A 20517-nucleotide genomic window follows, 5' to 3' on the forward strand; every position below is an offset into this window, starting at 1 on the left:
ATAGCGTTAAGAGCGTGTTTGAGGTTGCCTATTAGTTTTGAATTTTTTCATAGTTTTTGTTATATTTTTGCACTAAGAATAGCAGGTAAGTGTTCCATAGTGTTCCAGTAAGTAAACATATGCATATTTATTGTCGGTTGTAAAAAATATTCTGTATTTCTCTAAATGAGCTTGACGTGAGCAGATTTTTGTGTGGTTTCCTCCCATGGTGACCACTAGGAATATATACTTTTAAAAAATATTTTTTTTTCCTTAATATTCCTAATATTAATAGATTGTATGAAACTATTTTTAATCCTAAAATTTGACAACAAATGTGGTGGAGTATATTTTGTAATTTAATTCCTTGCATTTCAGATAATATGGCTTGCTGGAAATTGTTTGATATCGAAAATATGGATCCAGGTCGTGTTTTCGTTCTTCTAGACGAAATACCGAGCGATAATGAATCTCTTGTAGAAGATCTAGACGAGGTTATGAATGATGAATTGCCGACGCCTGATGCTTCCAATAATGGTGAAGTTTTTGACATCGAAAATATGGACATAATTATCGAGGATAATCACGTGATTTCCAATAACGACTTACACTGGGACAGCGATGATGATATCCCACTCGCCAGACGACCTGATATATTCCTGTCAGATTACTGGTCTGACGATGTTTCCAACATTATGAAACCAAGTGCTTTCGCAGAAGCAACTGGTCCGGATTTGCCTGATGATATTGAGACACCGACAGACGTATTCTTGCATTTGTTTCCAGAAGATTTGATCACCCACATTACATTCCAAACCAACCTATACGCATTTCAGAGACATGGTGAAGGAAGAAATTTCAAACCAACAACTGCAAAGGAGATTAAAATCTTTTTGGGAGTTAATCTCCTTATGGGTTTGAAAAAACTACCAAGCTTCAAAGATTACTGGTCTTCTCAGGAAGAAATGAGAGATCCTTTTATTAGTTCCGTTATTAGTAGAGATAGATTTGCTTGGTTGCTGAGTAATATTCACCTTAATGATAACGCAGTTCAACCACAAAAAGGTGAACAAAACTACGACAAGCTATATAAGGTAAGACCTCTACTCTCTAAGCTTCAAGAAACATTTATGTCGTCCATGAAGCCTAGCGAGTTTCAATCCGTGGACGAGAGCATGATAAGATTCAAAGGGCGTAGTAGCTTCCGCCAATACATGCCAATGAAACCTATCAAACGAGGCTACAAAGTTTGGGTTCGAGCGGATTCAACAGGATACAAGTGCGAATTCCAAATTTATACTGGCAAGGCTGATCAAGTAACAGAAAAAATTTTGGGCCATAGAGTTGTCATGGATCTCACTCGAAAATTGGTAGATAAAAATCACAAGGTGTTTTTCGATAATTACTTTAATTCTGTCCAACTTCAGCGAAAGTTATAATCTGATAAAATACATTCTTGTGGAACTATTCGAAAAGGGCGTAAACACTTCCCCGAACTCAAAACAGACAAAGCCATGAAACGTGGAGAGGCTGATTGGCGTGTTTCAAACGATGGAATAGCTGCCCTCAAATGGATGGACCGCCGAAGTGTCCTACTTCTAGGGAACTACCATGATCCCTCAATTATGGAGACTACTTCCAGAAAAAAGAAAAATGGTTGTGCGGAAGAGATACCGTGTCCAAGGATGATTCGGGATTATAATACTCATATGGGGTATGTTGACCGTTTTGACATGATGAAAAGCCATTATGAAGTTGACAGAAAGGCTCATAAATGGTGGCATCTGATTCTTTTTTACTTTCTTGATGCCACCATAGTTAATGCCTTTATTCTCTTCCAATTGCAAAGATGTAATTGCAAAACCCTTACACTAAAACAATTTAGAATGTCTGTGTTGCGAGGACTTATAGGTATTTTTGAACCTGCCAAGTCCGGAAGACCTTCTTTAGAACGACCTCCAAGTAATTTCAAAAAGGTTGTTCCATACGAAGTACGTTATGGAAAAGCTCTTCATATGCAGAAAAGATCAACCTCAGTCCGGTGTGCTAAATGTAGTACCCTCAAACATGTTCATAGAACGATTTGGAAATGTACGACCTGTCAAGTGGGGCTATGCCTAAATAAAGACAGGAACTGTTTTGCCCTGTTTCACATAAAATAAAAGAATCATTTTGCGTCATTTGTTTTTTCATTTTTCAAGTTGCAATTTTGCAAAGTAAACTTGATACCTGTATTATTCAGTTCCTAGTGGTTAGCACTAGTAACCAGGTCCTGCAGGAAAATTCTGTATATTTTTTGTTTATTTAAGTGATATTTCAACTTATGGTTATGTTAATAAACACATTTCTATTCAAAAATTCCCATTATTTTTTACTTCACAATTTTCGAATTAATTCCGGCCTCAAAAGGTTAACGAAGCTTTTGACCGTAAGAAATTGCGAAATATCGAATATCGCTCGAAAGCGAGTTGTTACAGCAATGATCACTATGATCACCTATGATCAACTATGATTACCTGAAAAATCTAACCACATATCAACCAGAAAATTCAGGAAAATAACACAGTACCATTTTAGATGATTTGAAGGGGATCAGCTACCAAATTATGTCAGTAATTCACTAAAAACTCTCTCAGGTACTTAATTATTATATCAAATTATTATACATAAAGTATCTATTCATAATTCTATTAACTTGGTTAAATTTTTACGCAAATTGACGGAGAAGGCAATATTGAAAACGATCAAGCCATGGACTGGAGTAGTAGTGATGAAGATAATGAATATATCGACTACAACATGAAAATTATTAAAATCATGGAACATTTATTTAAATCCAGTAATAAAACCATATTTTTTATTTTGTATACGATGGCTATGAATATTATTCCATTGGATTTCTTAGTACTGAAACAATTATTTTCTCCCGTAGTCATAATAAACAATAAAGTTTTATTATTCACTTGGATTCACTCGGATATATGACGAGTTTATTTCCAAAAAGCAGTTACAAAACAAAACGCAGTTTTTTTCTATGCTTTGCATTTCAAACTGCAGTTAAAAAGCAGTATTTATGTTAATGTGAAGTTTATGTGTAGCAACGTATGTTACTCGATTTTTGTTTTTGAGTAGTTTTGGTGATTTTAAACTATGGAAGGAGTGCTCGTGCGCTCAAGGTTGTCGTGGGCAAAAGGGTGTAAACAAGAGGACTCAGGTCAAAAACATTAGGTATTTATAAAATCAAATTAGAAGTTAAGTACCTGTTACATATGTTGGTAATCCTAAAAGTAGTAGGTATGTTGATAACACTGTAACAAGGAAGTGGTCGTTCAATGGTTCGGGGTTAGAGCACGGTGGTGTCATTGTATTGTACTGATAGCTTAACAGAATAAAGTGTACGTTTAAATTTATATAACATAATAAAGCTCCGTATGAAACATGGTGTCAGGTGTAAATTAACCATAAAGTGGTTATACTAAATTTGGCAATAATAAAAAATAATGTAGAGTATGTTTGGACTGTGGAACATACAAATTGTTTCAATAGGTTAAAGAATGTCATAAGCAATATGCCAAATTAAAGTTGTTTGATTCTAAATTACCGTAGTAGTACAGTCTGATGCTAGTAAAAGCGGTTTAGGTGGTTGTTGTCTTCAACAAGGGCAACCAGTTGCATTTTGTTCACGTAGATTGACTGATTGTGCGACTCATTTTGCACAAATAGAGAAAGAGTATTTAGCAATTTGTTTCTCATTAGCTAAATTTAGAGAGCTATCCATATCTCTCTTATTGGAATTTGAAGTAACGAAAGTGGTTGTATTGATATGTTAGGTAATNAAATGATGCTGCTATGTCATCCTCAGAGGCTACAAATTTCTTTAACATAATTCAGAGAATATATGTATTTTTTTCTGCGTCAACGTTACGGTGGAATATACTTGTGAAGCATGCTACAAATTTAACACTCAAACCATTAAGTAACACTAGATGGGAGAGCAGGATTGATGCCGTGAAGCCTTTTAGATATTATATAGGTGATATTTATGATGCATTGTATAGCATTTAAGATGACCCAGAAGTTGATGCATTAGCAAAAGATGAAGCTTTAAGTCTGATGAATAAAATGAAGGAATTTAAATTTTTGTGCTCTGTGGTAATGTGGTATGACATACTAAATCACATTAATCCCGTTAGCAAATTGATGCAATCCAAAGAGTTTGATTTGTCTTCAGCAATTTATCTACTTGAAAAATCATTAACTTATTTTAAAAATCTTCGTACAGATGAATCCTTCAAAAAATTCAACGTAGATGCTAAAGAACTTGCAACAGAGTTCGACGTGACAGCAAATTTTGAAAAATCTGAACCTAGAGCACGGGCCCGACGTGTGAAACGGCAATTTGATTATGAAAGTTCAGATGAGGCAATTGAAAATCCAGAACAAAAGTTTAAGATAGAGTTCTTTTTCCACACAATTGACGTAGTTTTAAGTTCTCTAAAACATCGATTTACGCAGTTGAAAGAACATAGCGACAATTTCTTATTTTTATATGACATTCACGGCATCAAAGATATGTCGAGAGGTGAACTATTTAAACATTGCCAAGATTTAGAAGCTGTACTCACTGATGGAAATTCTTCTGACATACATGGTATGGAACTTGCCGATGAACTTTCTTCATTATGCACTCTGGTTGAACCGGGAAAATCGCCTTTAGAAGTTCTTAAATTTGTAATTGGATTAGATTTTGCACCAAATGTTGCAATTGCCATAAGAATTTTACTTACATTACCTATAACAGTTGCAAGTGGCGAAAGAAGTTTCTCGAAGCTTAAATGTATAAAAACATACCTACGTTCAACTATGTCTCAAGAGCGACTCAGCGGATTGGCGTTGTTAACTATTGAAAGAGACTTAGGCCAAAAACTAGATTTGCGAGAGTTAGTGTGCGATTTTGCAAGTTTGAAAGCGAGAAAAGAAACATTTGTTTAGTTTATCGTAAGTTGAAAAATTTAAGTTCCTTTGTACCAAAGAATATATTTTTAATTACTGTTACTTATTTTCAAATATTTTTTTTTACAAAATAAATAAAACAAGTGCAAAATGTTCGATTAATGCCTATTGCTATTCTTTGTGGGAAAGGGTGAGGCGAGATCAGTGGTTTGGGGCGGTAAGATGTTGCTTTGCCCAGGGCGCCAAAATATCTCGAGCGGCCCCTGAGATTGACTGATTGTGCGGCTCATTTTGCACAAATAGAGAAAGAGTATTTAGCAGTTTGTTTCTCATTAGCTAAATTTAGAGAGTTATCCATATCTCTCTTATTGGAATTTGAAGTAATGAAAGTGGTTGTATTGATATGTTAGGTAATGATAACCTAACATTTCAATTATCCTACTATTAAACAATTTTATTATAACTATGGATGATTCAAAGACAAGCCAAAAGCCAAATTTTACCCAAAGAGAAATTGAAATACTTAACAAAGTAATACGCAATAACAAATAGTTAACAAAGTTGTGAAACCTAAGTGCAAGTCCTCAAAGATTTGTACGATTTTTAAGTATGGAAACTGCGGGTCCGAGAAAAATATTTTTGGTAACCGTTCCTTCTCAACCCACACGAACCTAGACTTAAAGGTGGTTGTGTAAACACCGTCTTCGGATCGTCCGTGTCACACACAGGTCAGTTGATTGAAATTAATACATCTTTAGATTTACGAAAATAATAGCAACCTATGCGTGCATATTATACTGTTTTTCAGTTGTAATTTTATCAAGGCAGTGTAAAGATTATTGTGGACGAAATAGTGATTTTAATAGTAAGTAATCTCAATTTTTATGACTAAAACAAGTGTGGTTCTCGCGTAATTGTTTATGTAGTATTATTATAATTTACCATTCCCAACAGATGTATATATAAAACCATCTGGTTATCCTAGATGTAAACAAATGTAATTTCGAATAGCGGCCATTTTAAAATTATTTATGGCGCTGTGAGACACATGACCGTATGAGCTGCTTATTTTTATTTCTAGATGGTACGTAAGGTAAAAGGGCCATTAGTTGACACCGTTCCAATAGTCAACACTCAATACAAAATAACCCATTGTTAGGCAACTGTGAATAGCAGCTTTGTATAGTTTACAATGTACACAAATGAAACTAGACACTACTATAGACATCTATTTACATAGTTCAGAATCATTCACTACATTACTCATTTCAAAATGGTGGCATATGTTGATCAGGTGTAGATATTTCTTATTGAAAATCTTAAGAAAGTTAATTTTACTAACACTGTAAATAGTGTATTTCCTAATATTTCGGTCTGGCTGAACAGGTGCTTAAATATACAGGTAAGACAATAGACTTTCATTAGCAAACCGATTTTTGCATGCAGGCACTTTTTTTAAGGATGTCACCTATTGGATCGATTTAACATTACACTAATGTTAAACCATTCCGTGACATGGGTGACAATACCATTGGTCCCGAGGCAGTTGGTATAAATTTTAGGGTTATTGCATTTAATTGCCGCTTCCAAAAAACGTATTCCAATGAAAGAAAAACACTCACGGAGTGATCAAGACCAATAGTTGGCCTGTCAACTATTAGTTCCGATATGTCAACTATTGACTCTTTGTAGGTTTCACGCATAATGACAACGCCAAGTCGAAAAATATTGTGCTACTCGAAGGAACAAATGGAGGAAAATATCCAAGAGGAGTCACAGTTGCAACTGCAGCTAAAAAAAAAATGTCCCTAGGATTACCTTGCCATACAAAGTGCGAGGCCAAACTCCTCGAGAAATAAAATTGGGAAGGGATTGTCCTCACAAAAGCCAAGCAAAAGCTGCTAGCTTCGTGGGCAGTTAGTGTGTCCAGATTAGGTTTTCCAATTGGAAAAGACCAGCTTTTAGATTGCGTCCAGCACCTAATGGTTGACTTAAAAAGAGAAAACCCACTTACTAACAATCGTCCAGGCAGGAGTTGGTACAAAAGTTTTTAAAAAAGATATCGGCAGATATGTAACAGAACTCCACAAGACCTCTACAAGAGCAGCAGGTACAGAAAGTAAATTAAAACCTTAATTCCCCATAAAAATGCAAAAAATCCAAACTGGTCATACAACCTACCTACAACCTAAATGGCCTAACACGAACTGTCAATCCTGAAAAAGATCTAATAATTCGAATACCTCGGTAATTTTCCTGTCCGATATACTGCCTCCATAAATATCTGATACAAATGTTGCTTCTCCATTTTCAGAACATCCAACGAGCACTTTAAAGGTATTTTTTCCATTGTATGTGGACTAATAGCTAGCATCAAGGATGTTCCTACCAGTACAATTGTACTGAATCAGTACAATCGTCTGAAAAACAGTACGTCAGTACTACATCGCCAGTTTTTACCATATTTCAGTACATTCGTATATTTCAGATAAGATAACCACAGACACAAAAAGATATAAGAAATATTCTCTAAGTCTGTGGTCTTAGAGCACAGAATAGGAAACTACTTCTAACTGGCGCGAGTTTGTGGTACTCGTCTATGGCATAGTTTTGTGTATTTTGACATGACGTGTTCTGTGCTGCGACTGATTGTTTTGTGTTGAACGTTGAACAGTTTTTTTGCGATATTCTGTTAATGTTTAATTGTCTTGATATGGACAGGTAACTAAACATGCCATTTTATTTTTATTGCCTTGTCAACTATAGAATATAAATCTTTAGGTGGTTAATCAAACTTTCAAATAATAAATCTTGTGATTTGGAATCGGAAATTGCTCTAGAAAGACTAGAGTCTGCCCATAGTCATGATAGTCAAAGAAAATTACATGAAAAAGGAAATAGTGAGGAACTAGAACATATTGAAGAATCTAAAAACCAGGGGGAAAGTTGTGATGAAAATGAATGTAATAACAATGAAACTGAAGAAAGTGCAACTCCTCGTAAAAAGAGAAAACCATTTACACCGAAATTAATCCCTTCAAACGTCAATAAAGAGTTTTTATGGATTGATGATAAACAAAGTATTCCATTTTGCAAAATATGTCACACTAAAATAAGTGGAGGAAAGTTTCACTTAAAACGCCATGAGAAATCTGCAAGTCATATGAAACGTATTAATGCAGCAAAACAGACCCCAGAAGTAGAAAAGTTGTTAATTGAAAGTAGTAAATCATCATCATTAATAAAAAGAGCCGAACTTAAATTGGTTGCATATATCTGTGACCAAAATTTGCCTTTCTTATTAATGGATACGTTGCCTTTAATTAGTAAAAATGTATTTCCGGATTTTGATATCTGTAGGAAATTAGAAATTAAGAGAAAAAAAGCTACTAAGCTAGTAGTAAGTGTTTTGGCCCTGTTTTTTCAAAAGGAACTCTTTGCAAATTTGAAGTCCGCGAAGATATAAGTATACAAAAATGCCTTACAATAATTGTAAGATTCTGGAAAGAAAACAAAGTGGTTGATAAAATTTTGGATTTAGTTGAAATAAAAAATGCTTGTGCAGAAGAAATTTTTTTGTCAGTAAAAAAAATACTAGATGAAAATGTTATACCTTACAATAACATTATTGCTTTTTCATCAGATAATGCCTGCACAATGATGGGAGTGTCTTTCGTGGTGTTCAAGCAAAATTCAAAGAAATTATACGGAATATATATGTTCAAGGATGTTTATGCCATTCTTTACATTTGTGTTCTTCAGCTGCTACTAACAAATTGCCAGATGTAGTAGAACAGTTCGTTAGAGACATTTATTCATATTTTGCACATAGCAGCAAAAGATTATCAGAATTGGCCGAGTGGCAGGTTTTTGCTAATGAAAAGCCACATAAGATGCTATACCCAAGCCTAACCCGATGGCTGTCGCTAAAGGTAAGCCGTTAAACAATGTCTACATGTTTATGTGATATAAAAATATTTTCGTTATTTAAGGCTGTAGTTGATAGAACCTTGGAGCACTGGAACTCACTAACTCTGTTTTTCCAACGAACTTCGATAGAGGATCATCTTCCTACTGCAAAAACTATATTAAACGCTTTAAGAAATCCTCTTTACAAAATGTACCTTATGTTTTTAGCATACGTGTTGGAATTAATTGTCAAAGTGAATGTAGAATTTCCAATTTTGTTGGGTCGGATATCAGGTTTATATAGTGATTTTAAAAAATTTTATTAAACGTAATGTAATTAGTTTGAATTCAGATTATTTGGATGCCATAAATGTAAATAATCCACACAAATTTGTTGATTTAAGTCATATGTATTGTGGTGCTAGATCCGATGCATTTATCGAAGAGGTGTTAGAAAAATCCTTACTCACTCAAAGAGAAGTAGATGATTTTAGGAAACATGTATTGGCCTTCTATATCGAGTTATGTATGCAAATAAAAAAGCGATTTGAATTTAATAGTAAATATTTAAAATTTGCTGGAAATTTTGCACCCTCCATAGTAAAGTCTAAGAAAATTAGATCAATTGCAAATTTTATTAATTTATTTCCACAAATTAACTGTGATATAGAGACAATTAATATCGAGTGGCAATTATTGGCTGAACAGGACTTAGCTAATTTTAGTAACGATGTCCTTCAATTTTGGAATTCTGTGGAAAAATTAAAAGATGGTTTAAATAATCCAATGTTCCCCAATCTGATGCAGATAGTTATCATTATATTGATTCTACCCCATTCTTCAGCTAACGCGGAAAGGGGATTTTCGCAATTTGCATTAAATAAAACGAAGACAAGAAATAGATTAAATATAAAAACGTGTGCTGCAATATTAATAATTCAAAGTAAGTTAAAAGAATATAACAGAGGTGCTGTGGACTGGGAGCCTCCACAAGATATTTACAAATATCAAAATGCTTCAGTAGAAGCTACAACTATTGATTAATAAAATGTATGTTTATTATAAATAAAATTATATGGTTATAAGTGGTTTAATTTTATGAAATATCTGAAACATGAGAATTTTGTTTTTTACATATTTTAACATTTAGGATACTGATTGTACCACATTTTGTCAGATCTCCTCCGTGGTGAGTCTGTCTGTGAAGACGGAAGTGTCATGCACAAAGCGGTTATGGTTATGTATCGCGTTTTCTTTAAAATAGGAATCAGATTTGACGTTTTATTATCATTTTACGTGTTAAGTTTTTAAAAATTTATATTTCCCGCGTCAGTACAATAATTTAGGTCCAAATCAGTACGTTGGCATCACTGGTTTCAGTACAAAAAAATATATTCCAGGAACAACACTGGCTAGCATGTATGCTTGTACTTACCCATACTAGTAATAGTATAATCTTTGTGTACTGGGTGGGTTTCTTGCTGGATTTAATAATTGTTATTAACCATTTCTTTCACATAATGCATTATTTTTTATACAATTTAAAACACAATATCAAAAAATAAATACCAAGTATTTGTGAGGTTAAATTTGATACCTAACATTGATCGCAGGGCCCTTTACATGTAAATGCTCTATCATTAACAACAAAGTGAATCGTTTTCTGGGCCAGACTTTCATACCCCAAGCCTTCCATTGAAAATGGGTAATTTGAAAAAGAGTATATCTATCGAAAGAGGTACCGTACTGCGATCCGGAAATTTAAAGCGCAGTAGAGCCCTGCTATCATTTTTGCACTTGATGAATATGGAGTCGAAAATTAGAATTTCATCAAATGCATTGTCAACACTGTGTCGTCGAAAAATAAATGCTTCTCGGTTGTTAAAGATTACATATGACTTAGTTAAACGAAGTAAGTATTTAGATAACTATTGCTAAGCCTGAATTATTAAAAAACAAAAAAAATTCTTTATGCACACGTTTAGCGATTATTTAATAAAAGACGATTAGAGGAGGCAGCGGAAATGAAAATGAGTAACCACATTTCCAGAACCCCCTGGCAAGACCAAAACAGTCACGAAATAAACTGCCTGCGGTTGAAATTGAATGCAAAAGAGATGGAAAAGTCCTGGGTTATGTTAATTCTGCAGTTAAAGAATCAATGGACTTGTTAATACGCCACAGGGACGAATGTCATATATTTCAGAAATAAGTATATTTTCGCGAGATCTAACCAATCTCTATGACATGACAGTCTTAACAAAATTTGTGATGAAATTTATTAGAAAATCCAGGTCCGATAATAGGAACAAAGTTACGAAAATACGTAGCCACAGTGTGTCAGTGTTTAATATGACGGAAATTCAGTGTGATTGGCTAGCTCGTCCTTTAGGCCACGACATAAGAGTGCATCGAGATTTTTACAGAATGCATGAAAGTGCAATAGAATTGACTAAAATAAGTAGATTGTTATTAACAGTAGACGAAGACGAACTTGCAGGAAAAATCTAAAAGTGCCTAAAATGACATACTCTGATAAAACGACACTGTTAACTTCACCTGAAGTTTTCGATAGAAAAGTCTAGTGGTCAATAGTTACACTCTAATATACCTCTCTAGCTTCATAGCTATAGGCCCGGTACATATCGATGGTATAGGGTTAGGGTACAAAGGTGCTAAGTACCAATTTTGGGCAAAACGTGTTATTTGGCACATATAAACCGCCGAAGTCATTATTATCTTGTAAAAACATAAGCTAAGTGAAAACTGTATATATTATCTTCGTAGCGCCATCTTTCAAAAGGAATAAGTATCTCTTATATATAGGTTTCTACAACTTATGTGTCAAGTGTACTTAGAACATTATTTTGGACTACTAATTTCAACCACAATTTTATGCAGGACAGATAGATCTCTTTAAAATAATAGGAGTTTGCCTTATAAACATAGGTCTGGAACGGCCTCGTTTTAGAGATACATGGTGTTGAAGTTGTTAAAAAAATATATTTTTTGTTTATATCTCAGGAATCTATTAACCGATCTCAATAAAATTTGGTACAAATAATGTTCGATAGTAGGCCTTGCATTCCCTAAAATATGTGCTCTAAAGATTTAACCAATGGTGTACAACTGGACAAGGGTCACCCCTTTTTATAAAACCAAAAAAAAAACACACCAGGAACACTGCCTCACAAGTGATGTGGAAAGAATTTTGTTGATGTGCTTACAAATTGCACTAACTTTTAAGCATAAACATAAATATTTTTGTAATATTATGATTTGAAGTGTCTGCCACAAGGGGATTGTATTTGTATGAATAACTTGAAAATGGTTAACCTTAGGGAAAAAATTCAAGTTCACCTTTTTTACGTATTTAGTGCAATAGAATATAAATCCGTTATAATAACTTAAAAAAAATACAGCGGCGTAGGTTTTTTTTTATAAAAAGGGGGTGACCCTTGTCCAGTTGTACACCATTAGTTAAATCTTTAGATCTCATATTTTAGGGAATGCAAGGCCTACTATCGTACATTATTTGTACCAAATTTTATTGAAATCGGTCGATGGATTCCGGAGATATAAACAAAAAATATATATTTTTTAACAAATTCAACACCCTGTATCTCTAAAACGAGGCCGTTCCAGACCTATGTTTATAAGGCAAACACCTACTATTTTAAAAAGATCTATCTGCTCTCGAAGTTTCCTGCATAAAATTCGGACCACCCTGTATACTTCGCATATATCTTTCCCACGGAGAGAAAACAATTGTAAACGACGACACTGTATAAAGTTTAAATTCAATCAGCTCGCCGCTTGGCGGCTCGCAAAGAAACGATACAATAGAAAAATATTATAAACCCCTTATTCTATATAAATCAATTATAATAGCGAACAAATCCATATAAAATAATTTCATAATTATATTTGCCTAGAAAAATACATTAAAATTACATTACTTAAATTATCCCTTAATTAGATTGCAATAAAACTGTCGTACCGTAGGTAAAACAATGCGACATTAGCAAGAGGCCGAAGAAAATTCCAGAAAGTATTTATATCCCATTTCACAGGTACAATAATTTAAGAAGGGTATAAAAGAGATTAACAACCCGAAAGAATTATCATTAACGATTAAATAGTGCGTGCGAAACGTATACCTGGCGAAGTTGGCGTTTGGGTAGCTATGTCAAGTAAGAGGAACAATCGGACCATATTTCTTCCGTGAAAATGTAACTGGGCAGGTATATCGGCAGCAAATATTGTTACCATTTTTTGAGGAACTTCACGACGATGAAATCCATCATGGATACTTTCAGCAAGATGGCGCAACAGCTCACACCTCTAACGGGACTTTTAGAGTTGATTTGAGAGTATTATGATGATCGAATAATTAGTCGAGATAGATGGCCACCACGTTCTCCTGACCTTACACCCCTAGACTATTATTTGTTTTTTTTTTTAATTCAGTATTTGCTCAAGGATACACACGATTGAAGAACTTCAAGAGGCAATTACAAACGAAATTAGGAGTATTACACAAAATGTTTTACAGAATGTATTTAATAATATGAAAAGAAGAATTAATACCTGCTTGAACAACAATTGACATCATATTGAACATTTATTGTAAAAATATAGATATTTTTTTAGTTATCCATATGGATTTTCTGTAATTTTAAGATAAAATATTCAATAAAATGTGAAAAAATCCCAATTACTCTGTTATTACATCCTGCATGTAACTGTTGTTAGTGCTTCCCACTTAAAATTAAGTCAAAACTTTTAAAAAATAAAATCGCTGCACACTCAAAGCCGTTATTCAAAATTAGCTACATCAAACTTTGATTTAAACGTTTTTCTAATTATAAATGAGATATGAATTTTGGAAAAGTTAGGCTAAACCTACATCATCTGATTCTGTCATCCTCTTTAGTAATAATTTATATTACTAAATTATTTGACGTTTGAAGGTAATTATTTGTTTACCATTAAAATCCCACAACCTGCGCTCTTGATTCTAGTACTGGTATCAAAAACTGGTATGCCGCACATCAAAAATCAGTATGAGGCGGCACGGTCAATCATTCTCGATCACCCAGTATATGAACATGTGTAAAATGACATAGATGCCTTGGAATTACTTAAATTTTTTTACATGACACTGTAATTGTTTTTTGTGTTTATTTCGATTTTGAATAAACTCATTATAATAAAACAAAATTTTTATAAATTATGTATATTTGAAAAATTACAATATTTTAGGAAGGTATGTCATTTTAAGCATTACTCCTTTACAATTGCAAGGTAAGGCTGCCGCAGTTATGTTTATAACATGTGTTCTTGTTGCATATTGTTACCTAATTCAATTACCGACTGTTAAATAAAAGAAATTAATGCTCAAGAGCAACAATCATAAAGCTACAGATAGATATGGTACTATGTAACAAGAAAGCATACTATTTTTGAACAATTGCTATCAAGTTTTTAATCATTAAGAGAAATATTAACGTAGTAGGTGGAAGTCACGAACGATTTTGACAGCTAAACATTGTTGTTTCCACAATCTATGACGTTTGTAATAGTTTTAATTGAATATTTCAGATAATTAACGAATAGCAGAAAATGCCGAGACATAATAATTTCTCTAATGCAGAAATGCGAGATATGGTTACTATTTACTGCCAGCACTATTTCAAAGGACGTGCTGCGAAACGGGAATATTTCAGAAGATATCCAAACAGGCTGCAACATAATCACCATACATTTCAAAATCTATTTAGGAATTTAGGCGAAAGTGGTTAATTTCGTCCTAAACGTGATAATTTAGACCAACCGAGAATCATTACGCCTGATCAAGATGATGAAATAATGGTTCGCGTTGCAGATGATCAAGTTAGTACACTTAGATTTTAGGAATCACTAAAACTTCGGTTTTAAAAAGACTACGCCTCGATAAATATCACCCCACCATTTTCCGCCTGTACAAAATTTATTGCCAGCAGATCTACCATTAAGATACCAATTTGCAAGTGATATCCGAAACAGGCAAAATCTTGACCCCACCTTTAATAGAATATTATTTACGGACGAGGTAACGTTTATCCGCCGTGGTATTTTTAATTTAAGGAATAATCTGGAAAATTGAAAATCCTCATGTTAAAAAAGGAAGACATTTTCAATACGAATTCAAAATAAACTTATGGTGTGGGATCATTGGTGACAATTTTTTAGGGGCATACGAGTTCCCGCATACCTACTTTGAATGGTGAGAACTACTTACATTTTTTACAAAATGACTTCAATGATCTTTTGAAAGAATTGCTACTAAATTTAAGGCAAAATATGTGGATTATGCACAATGGTGCACGGCAACAGTATACGAGAGAATCCAGAACATACCAATTTTCCTAAAGACTGGATTGCTCGTGGTAGTTATTTCCCTTGGCCAGTACGTGCCCAGACTTTAATCCGCTTGATTTGAAATAATTAAACTTGTAAAGTTAGTTAGCTTAGCTTTTTCTATTCTTAATTTGTGTAAAACGTATTGCATTTCTAACTATGATTAGACCTATAATTTAACTTAATTTTTAACATTTTAAAAAAATTTTAAATTTTTGATGAACTACTATTACGTTAATATTCATCTGCTGCTGTAAAAACATGATAAGCGTATAAATAAGAATTATGCAGCCGATTTTTAAAATTCGATTATCGAAAATCGTCAAATTTAGAGGTTTGCTGGGTAAAAATTTTAGCGAACATTTATGCACACATGTGGCTTATGTGCCGCCCTCTAAAAAATACATTGAAGTAGATACCCAGTTAAAATTTTTTGTGTAAATGTTCAAAAAGGTTCAAGTTATTGCAAAAAATAAATTTTGAAATTTCACATTTAACACCCTGTAACTTTCTTATTATCAATATTTTATTAAGGCAAGTTGGCTCAAATCGCAATTTATTTAAGTCACAAATCTACCATACTTCTATGTACAATTACTTAGAAAATAATAATTTGATCGGCGATTTTAGCTTGAAAATTAATAGTTTCACAAAATTATGCAACATGCACCAATTTTTATAGAAATATATTAAATATTTCAGGCATATTAAATACAAAACATTTTGTCAGGTACCTACTGATACGAATATTAAAAAATGTAGGCGAATAAGTCAAGTAAGAGTAAAAACTCAAATTTAAAAGGTTTTATTCGCGCTAAACGCAAAGACGCTATCAGTCGACTTTTAGTTAAATTTTTAATCTCGCACCGAAAGAGAGAACACTGTGAACGAGCGACCCGAACTTCTATCCAAATGTTTAATAGAATCAACCGATGTATAAGTTTTACCCATAACGGGCATATTAAGTGGTTAATTACTATTGAGATGTAAATTTAATATAGTGGGTGTAGCATGAATCTTCGTTTTACACCGTTTTTACGTCCTTGCAATAAGGATTCTGTGCAGCAGGTTTGTAGAAATTAGTATATTTTGTTTTTGCTTATATAAGTTTTCTCTCTCATGCAGGCGTTTTTTTTTGACTTGGGAGTTTTAACGGGAGTTTGGGCATCTATCGCTACCGTTTTTCGTCATGGATTTACCTTTTTGCAAATCTCTTCTGCAACGAATTGAATATAACGATTTATTTTAAAAGTTGTTTGTCTCTCTAAATGAATTTACTGAAATTTGATTGTCCTATTTAATCGTTTTCTTGTCATAATATAGCAAGTAATACTTGCACAAGTTGGGATCTAATAGATCTTAAACTTTTGTTCCCTAATGATAATTATTAATTAACTACAAGTCCTTTTTTTACTTTATATGTTCGTGGACTCGGATTGAGCGTTCGTTTTGTTTTTCTACGCATTCCCAGTCTACCCAATTCTTGCAAGAGCTAGGCTTTACTTTTTTACTATTTTTTTGCATTATTTAAAATTAGGTTTAAACAAATTGCTGTCTCCTGATTGATATTCTATTCTAATTAAACAGATTTTCGGTATTACATACAATTTAATTATTATTTTTTCTCCTCTCTATTTAGTTTCGGGAAATAATTTTTAGTAATTTTATAACTTCCCATTGCTTAAAAAAAGAAATAATATTTATTATAACTTAAACATACAAAAAAATTACTTCGCGATCTTAAAAAAAGAACAGAGATACATGAAACTACTTCAACGCCCACAAGCAGCCGCTTTTTAACCCAGTCATTATAGACATGAAAGAGCCTGTTTCGGGAAAAAAATACTAATAGAAGTTTCTCTGCGGAATATTGTTCGGAAACCTGTTATAAATAAAATATAAAAAAATCAACTCGAGGCTAGTTGGGAAACTTTGTTTTAACAGTTGTCAAAGTTATGGAAAAGTGGTTTTTTGACTCACGTAAAAAAGCTATTATTCATAGCGAAAAAAAGTTTATACAAAAAAGGTAGGTATTAAATAAGCCTATAAAATGAAAAAAGTCCGATTAAATTCCGATAATTTGTTTATGCACAAGAGCTCAAAAATGGTCGAAAATTGCCGTTTTTTTCAATTGCTAATAATTAATGCAATTTTCATCGCAGACACTTGTAATTCAGGATTTTTGAGGCTTTTTACACCCTTAATAAGTGGTAAAAATTTCAGCTCGAAAGCTTCATTGGTTTGGCGTTGGCGGAATTTGTTATCTAAGAAGATGCTATTTTCAATTCATTTTTCCCAAGCTCACAGGCGTTGTAGGGTTTTGATCATTAGTTGTTTTTGTACCTAAATAGTTGTATTGACATAGGCATTTACTGAGAATTTAGTTTTTCAAATTTAATTTGTTTAAAATTGACTGAAAAAATGTTAATATTTATTAAATTGTTAAGATAGGTAATTATTATAAAATAAAATAGTAACCTCTTTACTTTAGTTTTCTTCGAATTTAAAAAAAAAATCGTTGTTGTAAGTTGATTAGAAGCTGAGATAATTTTTTTTATTTATTTAATCGCAGTGACCTTAATTATTAATATTAAGAGCCGAAATTTGGAGAGAGTATACATTAAGAGCTATATTTTCATGTCCTACATTAACATTAAGGTGAATTCAACTATTTAATTTCGAAAAAGAAGATAGCGGCGATGCGTTCTATTACTTGGTCTAGCGAACGAGTGGGGAAGGCGAGGCTTAGCATGCGCGCTTAACGATGTAATAAATATTAACATTTTTTCAGTCATTTTTAAACAAATTAAATTTGAAAAATTAAATTATCAGTAAATGCATATGTCAATACAACTATTTAGGTACAAAAACAACTAATGATCGAAACCCTACAACGCCTGTGAGCTTGGGAAAAATGAATTGAAAATAGCATCTTCTTAGATAATAAATTCCGCCAACGCCAAGCTAATGAAGCTTTTGGGCTGAAATTTTTTCTACTTATTAAGGGTGCAAAAAGCCTCAAAAATCTTAAATTACAAGTGTCTGCGATGAAAGTTGGATAAATTATTAGCAATTGAAAAAAGGGGACAATTTCGGCCATTTTTGAGGTCTTGCGCATAAACAAATTATCGGAATTTAATCGGACTTGTTTTATTTTACAGATTTATTTAATACCTACCTTTTTCTGTATAAACCTTTTTTCTCTATGAATAACAGTTTTTTTACGCGAGTCAAGTAAATGTAACGCTACCTAAAGGTGTAAAAGTAACCCGATTTATTTTATAACAAAAAATTGAATAGTAATCTACAACTATAAAAGAAATGAAATTTTAGCATACGTTTTTGCGATTTTCTGTTTTTTTTTCTATAAGAAAAATAAATACTAGGTACATATACAGAATAAATGGCTTGTCTACGATACAGATTAATTATATCGGTCTGAGTTGTTAATTGTTTTATCAATTTTTAGTTACAGAATAAGGTTGAATATAAAGTTAAATATAAGGTTAAAGGGGATCCTGTACAAAATACATATTACTAAATTTTGTTGGGACTAAACTCAACCCTTCGACATTTAAAACAATTACCTTTTTCTCATACAATATATAACTAATGATTGAGGTTAGGTATAACTATGAATTTAATTTTAACTCACTTCTTTGTTATTTGGAAAACGATGCATCTGGATTTCTTTTTGCCTTGTGCTGTTGCACCCCGGAACACAACAAACCCTATTTTAAACACAAAGTTTAAATGAATACGACAAAACAGCAAGGCACGAAAGCACCACTAAACTGGGAACAACTGCAAACGTAAACGAAATCACAAAATCCTATAGGATTAATCATCAACGTGCGCCTCTTACGATTTGAACCTGAACTACTGACGGATAAACCGTTATTCTCGTTAAAGATTCCAGGCCGTGATCGATCAGTCATTTTCAGCAGGTGTGTGTGTGTGTGTGTGTGTGTGTGTGTGTGTGTGTGTGTGTGTGTGAGAAAATGTCTCGCTGGGGAGATGAAAAGACATTAAAATTCATTAAAAGTCTTTATCGGAGCTACGAATGCCCGCGGCCACCATTGTACAAAAACAATATAGTAAGAAATAATGCTTTTCAAGATTTAATAACAAACTCTGACTAAAAATTATAAAAACCAAAATTAAAAACTTGAGGCCTGTCTACCACTCTGAAATGAAAAAAATTGACAACTCGAAGCGATCAGACTGTTGTTTTATAAAAAAAAATGTTTTTTTGTATTTCTGTGAGCCGTAATTTGTTTAATTAGGGGTAATCGAGAGGATAAATTAGTTAAATCTAGCTCTAATAGCCACTATCGCGCGGATTCACTCGAGTTACAATAGGCTAGTGGTTAGTTAACATCTTAGAAATCGTGAAAAATACCGATAATTCGAGTTAAGAAGGGATGGTCGAGGGCTCATTCGATTCGGGATGACGTCTAAAAAAATTTGCACAAATATCGCATTCGCACATGAACAATCGCAAAAGTTAAGATTAAAAAAGGGGTTCGATTTTTTTTGCAAATTACTCGAAAAATATAAGCGTTAGCGTCCATTTGAAAAAAAAAAGTTCCTGAAAGAAGAGGAAATTTCGTATAAAAATGTTCCAACTCCGGAATCTCTATCTCCATTATTTATAATTTTAATTTAATGTTGATAGTTGAAAATAGGGCTTTTAACGTCGAAGGCAATGCACGTACGGCGCACGATGTCCGATTCGACCATGCTAAAGAACAAAATCGTAGACTTCCGATAGGAATAAGATAAAAATATGAAAAATATGAGTTTGAAAGGTGATATAATTACCAATGAGAGAAAAATAGTCCCATTAGGTAATAATTATATTCATCCCCCCCCCCCAAAAAAGGGGTCAAAAAATGAATATCCGAACAAAAAACTACATATTACTGGCTATTTAAAAAAAAAATCGGTTTTTATGGACTTTCCTTGTAAATTTTCAACAGAGAAATCCGAATCTGATGTTAAAAATAGTCGAAAAAAAATTGTTGTATCCTCATTTTTAAAATTGAAGGTTGTGTGGTCCTTTTTCTGATAGAATTCCAGTAGTTTCGCTGTTACGGCCAATCTACACGGTTTTTTTACACCTCAAATAATGTAGAACTGATTTTTTTTTTAATCTGCAGGTATAAATTTTGTAAAGTTCGTCTTTTTTGTTTAGGAGATTGGGCTCAAAAGTGCTGTGCGCATGGAGATTAGGTTAGTTTTTCAATTTACAGCGAAATAAATAATAATCTC

General features: G+C 33.0%; 1 protein-coding gene and 1 pseudogene across 1 annotated transcript; both read left to right on the forward strand.

Annotated features, from left to right (window-relative positions):
* The first annotated feature begins 362 nt into the window (after positions 1-362).
* On the forward strand, positions 363-1418 carry LOC108911418 (piggyBac transposable element-derived protein 3-like). The gene has a single exon (XM_023454792.1). It carries the CDS (start codon positions 363-365, stop codon positions 1416-1418), a length of 1056 nt encoding a protein of 351 aa, XP_023310560.1.
* A 447-nt stretch (positions 1419-1865) lies between these two features.
* LOC108907307 overlaps positions 1866-20517 on the forward strand; it is a 28032-nt pseudogene continuing 9380 nt past the window's right edge.

This window comes from Anoplophora glabripennis, unplaced genomic scaffold, assembly GCF_000390285.2.
Source record: "Anoplophora glabripennis isolate ALB-LARVAE unplaced genomic scaffold, Agla_2.0 scaffold377, whole genome shotgun sequence".
In the NCBI taxonomy this organism is placed as follows: domain Eukaryota; kingdom Metazoa; phylum Arthropoda; class Insecta; order Coleoptera; family Cerambycidae; genus Anoplophora; species Anoplophora glabripennis.